The following is a 9,505-nucleotide window of genomic DNA, read 5'->3' on the forward strand; positions in this document are numbered from 1 at the left end:
TCGGGGGCTTGTCCCATTTCAGGTCAACTCTGTTCCCCCCACTCGTAACCCAGCACGCCACTTGGCTGGACGCCACTTGGCCCCAACAGTCCCTGCCAGAGTCACTCTGTTCACCAAACAAAGCTACGGGCAAGCGTGCCTACTGGTTTATGTGCGGTATATAAAACATACTTTACAACCAAAACACGGAGCTAAAAAAATACATGCAAATATTCTAAAACCCACTATAACCAATTTGATATATACTTTTGAATTTAAACACAAATTTGAATACAAATTCTCCCTACTTGCTCAGGCCGTTATCATTAGAAAATGTTAATAGGAAAAAATTAAACCCATGTTCTAAAGAATCACAATCAAACTTGTTACATGCAAAATGCCTAAATCTTCCAAAATAAACTTTAAATTAATAACCTACTTATTACTGGCTTCCAGGGCATGGTTTTAGGTGGAACATGACAAAATGAATAATGTGAGTCATCTTCTTTGGACTATAAATACAAGGCAGCTTTCACAACTTTTATTTGGAAATTTGATAAATCAGAACTAGATGTCAAGTAAAAATATTAGTCAAATACATACATAATATTTTGCCTTAAGACTTAAATATCACACATAAGTTTCTGCAGAATAAGTAAATGTATTCACATTAAAACAAGCTAAATGGAAGATTAAGGGAATGAATTTTTCAACAGTTTATATAAACAAAGTTTATGACAAGAAAAGCTTCGTCATAAATCTTTCTTCATGTTTGTTTTCAGCACGTAACTCTTCAGAATTCAAGTGTCTGGCCCAGCAAGGGCAAGGACAGACCAGAGACCCCACACGCCAGCCCCGCCTTCCGGGGCAGAAGGACGATTCCAGTCCTGGGCTCTCCTGGGCCCAGAGCCGGTTGGCTGGCCTGCTGTCCCCACAGGCCAGCAGTCCTTTCCAAAGCCTGCTGCCGAAGACAGTCTACACTGCAGCCACCCACGTGGGCTGGTCAGTCTGCCGGGTGAGCAAGAGGAACGGGCCGTGACAAACACACTGTCACAGCCCTGAAGGTGGCCCATTACGGCCGCTGCCTTCTGTGCTCCGAACCGGGGCCGAGGCAGAAACCCAACCCGAAGGCTCCAATCCCAGATGCAAACACGGAGCCGTGTCTTCCCGGGGCACCCCTTCCCCCTCTGCACGAAGAGGCCCAAGGGGGTAGCTATGGGCTGGGGCCCACACAGCAGAGGTACCTGACTGACTAGGAAGTCACTAAACCTTCACTCAGTACCTATTCTGCACTAGAACTGTAAATAAAAGCTTTGTATGTATTATTTCCTTTAATATCTCCCCCTCTGTAGTAATGGGCAACAGAATCCCCATTTTGTAGATGAGAAAACCAGCATGTTTCAACACACTGCCAACCAAGAGAAAAGAGCCATCCTCAGGTCTATCATGAGTGAAAAGGGCAGACTGCGTTCAGTAACACATACTAGTGGTTTCTACATCACGACCTTCCGGTTACTTTCAAGGTAGAACAAATACGCTCGTTAAAAGGTAGTTAAGAACACCACAGCTTGGCTTCCCACGCAAACCACTAAGAGAAAAAAGAAACCTCCTAAAACTTTAAGACCTCAGACAGAAAAAAGCAGTGGGTCACAGTCGACTCAAACACAAGTGTGTCAAAATTAACCAAACTAAGAATCGGGAGACACTGACTTCAGAACTGAAACTGTAAGAACGGTGCCTTCTGGTTGCAGCCCTTCTATATATTAGTAACTGAACAAGGCTTGGGTAAAGCATGCGATTTTGAAATAAAGGACGAAGTCTCCCACAAAAAAACCAAGTAGAAACGGGGCGCCTGGGTGGCTCAGTCGGTTGAGCGTCCGACTTCAGCTCAGGTCATGATCTCGCGGTCCGTGATTTCGAGCCCCACATTGGGTGCTGTGCTGACAGCTCAGAGACTGAAGCCTGCTGCGGATTCTGTGTCTCCCTGTCTCTCTGCCCCTATCCCCCTTCTCAAAAATAAATGAACGGGTTAAAAAAACAAAAACAAAAAACGGGTAGAAATTAACAGTCGCCCATGCTCCAGTTTTCTTACAAGGATAATGACTATTTTCCATGGAAGGTCCTTGTGGTGCGCAAGCCTTTCCTCCATGTGCTCTAACGACAGGGTCTCACTCACCTGAGGCCGAGTTCATCATGTTCTGCTGCACCGGTGGGCTGGTGGGTGCCGTGACGCTCATCTGGGAGAGCATGGCCTTCCTGGGGTCCTGCCATGTTGTTGTCTGATCGATGTGACTGGGACGAAACAAACCACCGCGTTAGACAACGAACACCAGGTCCTCAAAGCAACAACCCCACCTCCCAAAGCAGAGGAGATCTATGTGCACCCACAGAAGGCCTCTCACACGGTCACCTGCCCGCCCGTCCTCTGTGAGAACCTTCCTCGGCCTGTGCCCACTGCACTTTCACCACCCAGATCCTACAGGAACAAGATGTGAAAAACCATGCCTGGAATTTAAGGGAAGGGAACACCATTTTCACCTAGGAGACTATTACTGGCTGCTTCTAATTTACACATAAAAGGCGATTTGTAAATTAATCACCTATGACGCAGTCACGTGACCAGAACCCAAAATTCACAAGAGAACCACCCACTTTTTCCTCTGGGAACTAAGAATGCCAGTTAACATATACTTTTTTAGACCGTCAGGTTTTTAATGTATGTTGAAATATATATTATATATTAAAATATATATTAAATATTTAAGTTAAATATTAAATTAAAATATATATTAAATATTTAAATAAATATTAAATATATATTAAAATATATATTAAATAAAACTTATATATTATAAATATATATTCCAAAGCCAAAACAGAAGTAAAACCTAGATCTATTAAGTTTTCAGTGTCTCGTGACCATCAAAGGCCTTTGTTAGTTGCTAAAGAAAACATTTAAACGTTTTCTGCATACCGTTAACTTACTGCAAAATATCTTATTACATATGCACGTGGATATTTTTAATCTGTAAAACTGAGGGTGCAAAGGGTCGAAGATTCTGCGAACTAGAAGACTCCAACGTGTCTAGCACGGTATCCGACGTAGGATGGTTCAAGTTTTCTTCTTCCAGCAAAGTCCGTTTCAGTGAAACAGTAACTAGAATCACTATGAACATAAAACTACCTAAGAAATTATGTTTAAAGAATACCCAGAGAAGTATCCAAACATGTATGCAAAGTGCTCTCTGTAAAATTTATAAAAGCAAAAATTTGAAAGCCAGCTAACATCTAATGAAAGGGACTGGCTAACTAAATGTTATATCGTACAGTAGACTACTACAGGTATTGAAAATATTTTAGAAGAACATTTAATAACGAAAATGTTTGTAGTACTGCTTTTTAAAGGAGGTTGTAAAACAGTATGCACAGTGTGAGGCTAACTTTAAATGTGCTGAAAACATGAGAAGGACAGACATCAACAAGTTTTAGTGTTTATTTCTGGATGGCAAAATTACAGAACTCTGCTTCGCTAATGCTAGGTTTTCCTACCATCAAACAATCATTTACAAACATTGTTTTTGAATGGGAGGTGGCCAAAAAAAAGGGCTATTTTTAAAAGGTACCCCCCTCAATCATTTTTTGTGCAGCTGTTTAAATTTCATATCCGAGTCGTCTCTTCTTCAATCATCTCAAGATGAGCTGCCGCGTCAACGGTAAGGAAATGATACGCGGTCGTTAACTTTTCTGAAATGGAGCTAGAACAGATCTCCTCAATAACGTGATCTTGCCGGGGCGCCCGGGGGTGGTTCAGTCGGTGAAGCATCCGACTTCGGCTCAGGTCACGACCTCACGGCTCGTGAGTTCGAGTCCTACGTCAGGCTCTGTGCTAACAGCTCAGAGCCCGGAGCCTGCTTCGGATCCTGTGTCTCCCTCTCTCTCTCTCTGCCTCTCCCCTGTTCAAGCTATGTCTCCCTCCCGCCCCCCTCTCTCTTAAAAATGAATAAACATTAAAAAAAACAAAAACAAAATCTTACTGACAAGACAGGAAAAAAGGATCATTCCGCTCTGGCTAGAATGAACCTTAGGTATTACCTACTGGCAATGGGAGGAGGGGATGAAGCACACGGAGTCTGCACAGTTCAGAGTGACAGTGGCACCTGTCAAGTGGAGGCCACTGCAGGCCAACCATCAGCAGAGGGAGTGTTTGTCTATCTGGTGGAGCACACGGTTTCTCAAACCGCAACCTCCCACGCAGCACTCCTTTCCCCAGCAGTTGTAGGCTGTTCAGCAGCAGCACTACGCTTGCTCAGGTGCAGACAATACAGGCCCAGCCTGCTCTCTGTCCTGCCAGGGAAGCACCCCATTCCAGAAGACCAAGTCCTTAGCAAACCCAGTAAAAGCTTACTCCTCCTCCTCTTCAAGCCTCCCTAGGAGCCACGCAACAAATTAAAGTGTAAAATGTCTAGATGTGCAGTGCTCCTCACACTTACAGATCTCACACGTGGTAATGCATGTAGTCATACTGGAAACAAGCTTAACATCCACAAGAACAAAATGGAGAGAAATGTTTCTCACCGCCTGTTTAATGTTAAGCAGGCAGGAAAGGAAATGGCCAAGTGATTACTACGGGCCGTTAAATTTCAAAGTATGTGTCACTGCATACTCCTGGTCTCCAGGCTTCCTAAAGGCCCTCCACTTGCGAGGACCAAGGAGAAGAGTGGGGTGCACTGGAAGCAGGCTCAGGATGTGGACTGCTCCAAGTTTCTGAATACTCAGCAGTTGGGTTTCTCTCAAAACTAATCAATGACACAAACCGTCTTAACCGACTTATAACTAAATTGGCCTCTATGTGAGAGCTGAGAAGACCCTGTTCTGATGGCCAACCATAACCACCACATGAACATTCTGGAATGTGGGCACCAATGTGTAAATATGCTCTCAATGCATCTTTCTCCTTGAAATAAATTATGGTTTTGAATATAATACAGAGAATGTATACTTTTACTGCTGTCAAAAGATCAATTATTTTGCTGAAATGTTATGTAAGCACACAAATGCTAAAATTTCTCTTCCTGAAAAAGCTCTTAAACCCCAGTCAGTTAATTCAGAGCCCTATCAAGCTGTACTATGTTACCTCAGCTAATGTCCCATTTGCTTAAAAAGTATCTACATCTTCGGGGCGCCTGGGTGGCTCAGTCAGTTAAGCATCTGACTCTCGGTTTCTGCTCAGGTCATGATCTCATGGTTCATGGGATTGAGCCCCTCCCTTCCCTGCCCCGTCAGGCTCTGTGCTGACAGTGCAGAGCCTGCTTGCTATTCACTCTCTCCCTCTCTCTCTGCCCATCCTCCACTCTCTCTCAAAATAAATAAAAAAAAAAAAAAAAAAAAAAAAAAAAGACCATCTAAATCTCCTTAAGAAATAAAGATGTCATTATCTAAATTGCCCGACCATAAAAGCGTGTAATCATTTAGATGCCAAAGAAAATATAAAATAAAATTTACCTTCGAATTTGCTTTCGCTTAGTCCGTAAGATTAAATCACGAAAAATACTGTTTTATCCTAATAAGTCAACTTGAAACAGTATACCCCAAAATATCCAGCCTTCCTTTTTATCATAAGAACAAGAATCTTTACCAAAACATTTCATACCACACGGAAGTATTCTTGAAAACTCCAAGCAAACAGTTTGCAAGCCTCCCGACCCCCGGACACGCGCGCGGCATCCCCCCTCACCTCCGCCGGTCCCTGGGCCGGAGCCGTGTTCTCTGAGGCCCTCCCTGTCCACGCCACCTAAAATGTGTCCTGTCAAAACCCAGTCTGCTTCTTTGCTCTATTTTTTTCCTGATAATCTGACACATGTTACTTATTTTGTTCGCCTGTCCCCTCCAACGAACAAAAAGCTCCAGGGAAATAGGGACTTTTATCCGTTTTATCAACTGCAATTATCTTCGGTGGTTAGAAGCGTGACAGGTATTTGTCAGTGAATGAATGAAAAGAAAGCTTTTTTTCTTTTTTGCCCCAAGAACATCAAACTTTCTCTCAAGGTCACCCACCCACCTCCTCCAGAAAAGAAACCACTCGGGATGAGAGATCCAGCAGAACGAGCAGCAAGGAGGGCACGGGCCACGCTGGCAAGAGGGGCGGGGCAGCAGGAAGAGGGCACGGTAAACGGGGGTGAGGCGGCCGAGCGAGCTGTGCCCAGGGAGGCAAGCGGAGCTGCGACCCGATGCGGAAGAGGTTTGGTGTTTAAGAGGAAAACAGACACACTTAAACGCGGACAGAAAGAGACGAGCTGAAGATGTGCCAAGGGGTCACTGCACACGGTGGGAAGGAACGGACTGTGGGCCCGGCTTCCGCTGCATCAGCCGGGGGACGGGGCCAAGGAAGGAATCCCGGCTGGTGGGAGCAGGGGTTCTGGTGTGAAGATTTCCGTTCTCCCGATTAAGAAACAGCAAGACGGCGGATGAGGCCGGTATTACCGGTAGTCCCACTACGCAAACGAAGACTCGGGGACTGGCACGAGGTCGCACGTCCAGTGCACAAGAGGACTGCACGTGGTACCCAGGAATTCTGAAAACAATTTATGTACCGAATAGATATATGAAAAGGACAACACTCAAAAATGTGAAGTTCTGGGTCATACATACCAAATAACAAAAATATTGTATAAATGCTAAGAGGGTAGAACAAAAAGACATGGGTACTGAAGATTCGATGAAAGACGCCAGAATGTTAAAAAACGCAACCGTTATCACCACTAGGATGTGAGCTGCTTGGAGGAGGTGCACCCGGAAGAGCGCGGGGACCTAGCGCAGCTCGGCACGTTCCCGGGGGAATGCACATTAAACCAGCGTGCGCTACTTAAGAACATGGCTGACGAAGAGTCCACGTAAATGCTACTATGAAAAGGGTTTGAAAAGAACTGTCGCTCAAACTACACCGATTCTAAAAACCGTCAAATTATAAATAACAACCAAAATATATCAACCAAGAAAACCAAATCAAGGGAAACTCCTAGAACAGTATTTTCCCAGTTTTAAAATATGCGTGGTTATACACCGCATAGAAACAAAGGTTCAGTTCATCATGTTTCTAAAAAGTCTGGATGCTGAACTTATTACAGGAAACAGGAAGTGTGAAATCTTATAGCACCTTAAAAATATGTAAATAACCTACTTCCAATTCTGTGTCTCCCTCTCTCTCTGCCCCTCCCCCGTTCATGCTCTCTCTCTGTCTCAAAAATAAATAAATGTTAAAAAAAAAAAAACATTAAAAAAAAATGTAAATAAACCTTTGCTATTATTTTGGAACAGAAAAGCAACTGGATTTAGGACCAAGATAAACCCTATGATCTCACCCTGGAGCAGCAAAAGCCGGCAGACAATGAACTTGTCAACTTTGGGACTGAAGAAATGTAAGCGGCTGTACTTGACGGAGGTCCACGCCTGACAACGGTCTCTCCCGCATACACAGTGGCTTCTCGGTCTTACTTTACACGGCACAGTCTGGTCTCACGTACCAGATGACTTAGCAAAATGTATACACAACCAAAAAAGGGGCAGAAATACTGAAGTAAATAAACCACTAGAAAACGGACGTTCTGCATAGTCCCACAAGTTCATCGCAGCTATGGTATTTACAAATATTTATGGAGCTCAGGGCGCCTGGGTGGCTCAGTTGGTTAAGCATCTGACTCTTGGTTTCTGCTCAGTTCATGATCTTGAGGCTCGTGAGATCGAGCCCCACGTCGGGGCTTGGGATTCTCTCTCTCTCTCTCCCTCTCTGCCCCACTCCTGCTTGCACTCACTCACTCTACCTCAAAATAAAATAAACTTAAAAAAAAAAAAAATCTGTAAGGAGCTTTGTATTTACACTCTCCCGTCCGGAGTACACCTTAAGAAGCTCAAACCTGGGCCTTGAAGATGCAGGGACTCTGACCTTAAAAAGAATAACACTATCATTGCCACACCTCCAAATTACTGGAGAAACCATGAGAACAGGAAGCTATGACGGGAGGGCCCAAGCCCTCATTCCCCCAGGACCGCTGTTCAGCAAGGAGGATGACAGCGTGCCATTGTGTTTGGACTCTCTCAGAAAGGTTGTTAAAAACACTAACAATAACAACAACAAAACAATAAAGACAACAACCTACAGTTTATTAAGATTAAGAGACTTGTCCAAGGGCAGATGAGCTGGGATGTACTCAGAACTGGTATGAAATCTCCAGTCTCTGTACTATCGACGCTTCCTCTTATGACGTGAGAGCATCTGGGGTGCTGTTTAGATGCCTTAAGACAACCTCGCCATCACCACCTCCGTCCTCCAGTCCTCGCAGAATTAAGCGTGAGTAGACAGAAATATCTGTAACGACACCCAGCACAGAAACCCAGGATCACATTCTTCTGAATCTCTCCCGCTCACATACGACAGGACTGTGGTAGATGAGAGCAGTTGCCAGGATTTCGGAGGATGGGATCAGTGACACACAAACATGACCTCTCCCAGACCCCTTGGATACTACGGGAAGAGGGGAGGAGAAACCCTCCATATAGGTTCTGAATGTCAAATGTCCCACAGGAGTGCCCAGCTGCCTCAGTCAGAGGAGCAAAATCTCGGGGTTGTGAGTTTGAGCCCCACGCTGGGCATAGAGATTACTTAAAATGAGTAAAATCTGAAAGAAGAGAAGAGGAGAGAAGAGACGAGACGAGACGAGACGACACGAGACGAGACCCACCGACACTTTCCCACACGTCAGATACCATGCTGGCTCCCCACAGAAGCCCTAGGATTTACTGTGCAGAGGAAAGTTGCCAACCTCTGCTGACTTCTCCCAGGATGCTGTAGCTCTTCCATGGAGACAGTGACCACAGTGACAGGGACCGCAGAGACAGAAGAGACAGGGACTGCACAGACAGGGACCGCACGGGAGAACCCGGTGCTGAGAAGCAGGCAGCGGGCCCGATCAGGACTTCCCTAGCTGAGAACGGAACCCCCCACATCTGCCCTCACCCACAGCTCAAGAACAGTCCTTCCTTAACAAAGAGGACAGCAGAGCTGGCCCTCAGTCACACTGCTGGCAAGCAGCAGAGCCAGGATTAAAACGTCTTCTACCTTCTGGCTCAGTGCTCTTTCCACCTCATCTTACTGGTCTCTAAGTAGAAAAGGGTTTTCTAAAATGCTAAACTGCCACTCTAGCACAAGAGAATTTCTTCAAGGAACATAATTAAAAGAGAGACTCGGGCGCCTGGGTGGCTCAGGTGACTGAGCATCCAACTCTTGGTTTTGGCTCAGGTTACAATGTCCCAGTCATGGGATTGAGCCCCACAGCAGGCTCCGACCTGCCAGTGCAGAGACTGCCTGGGAGTCTCTCTCTCTCCTTCTGTCCCTCCCCCACTAGCACTCTGCCTCAAAATAAATAAAACTTAAAAAGAGGGAGAGAGAGAGAGACTCAGAATCCTTTTATTTGTTTTTTAATATTTAATTTTTTTTTTTTTTTGAGAGAGACTGAGTGTAAGGGGGGGGGGG

General features: G+C 45.1%; 1 protein-coding gene across 1 annotated transcript in view; it reads right to left on the bottom strand.

The window, feature by feature from the left end:
• The window catches only part of YAP1 (Yes1 associated transcriptional regulator), a 108,259-nt gene that overhangs the window by 49,257 nt on the left and 49,497 nt on the right, over positions 1-9,505 (bottom strand). Inside the window, exon 5 of the mRNA XM_049641317.1 lies at positions 2,156-2,271. Coding sequence (XP_049497274.1) covers positions 2,156-2,271 — 116 coding nt within the window. The remainder of the gene's footprint in view (positions 1-2,155; positions 2,272-9,505) is intronic.

The sequence above is a fragment of the Panthera uncia genome, chromosome D1 (genome assembly GCF_023721935.1).
Source record: "Panthera uncia isolate 11264 chromosome D1, Puncia_PCG_1.0, whole genome shotgun sequence".
NCBI lineage: Eukaryota > Metazoa > Chordata > Mammalia > Carnivora > Felidae > Panthera > Panthera uncia.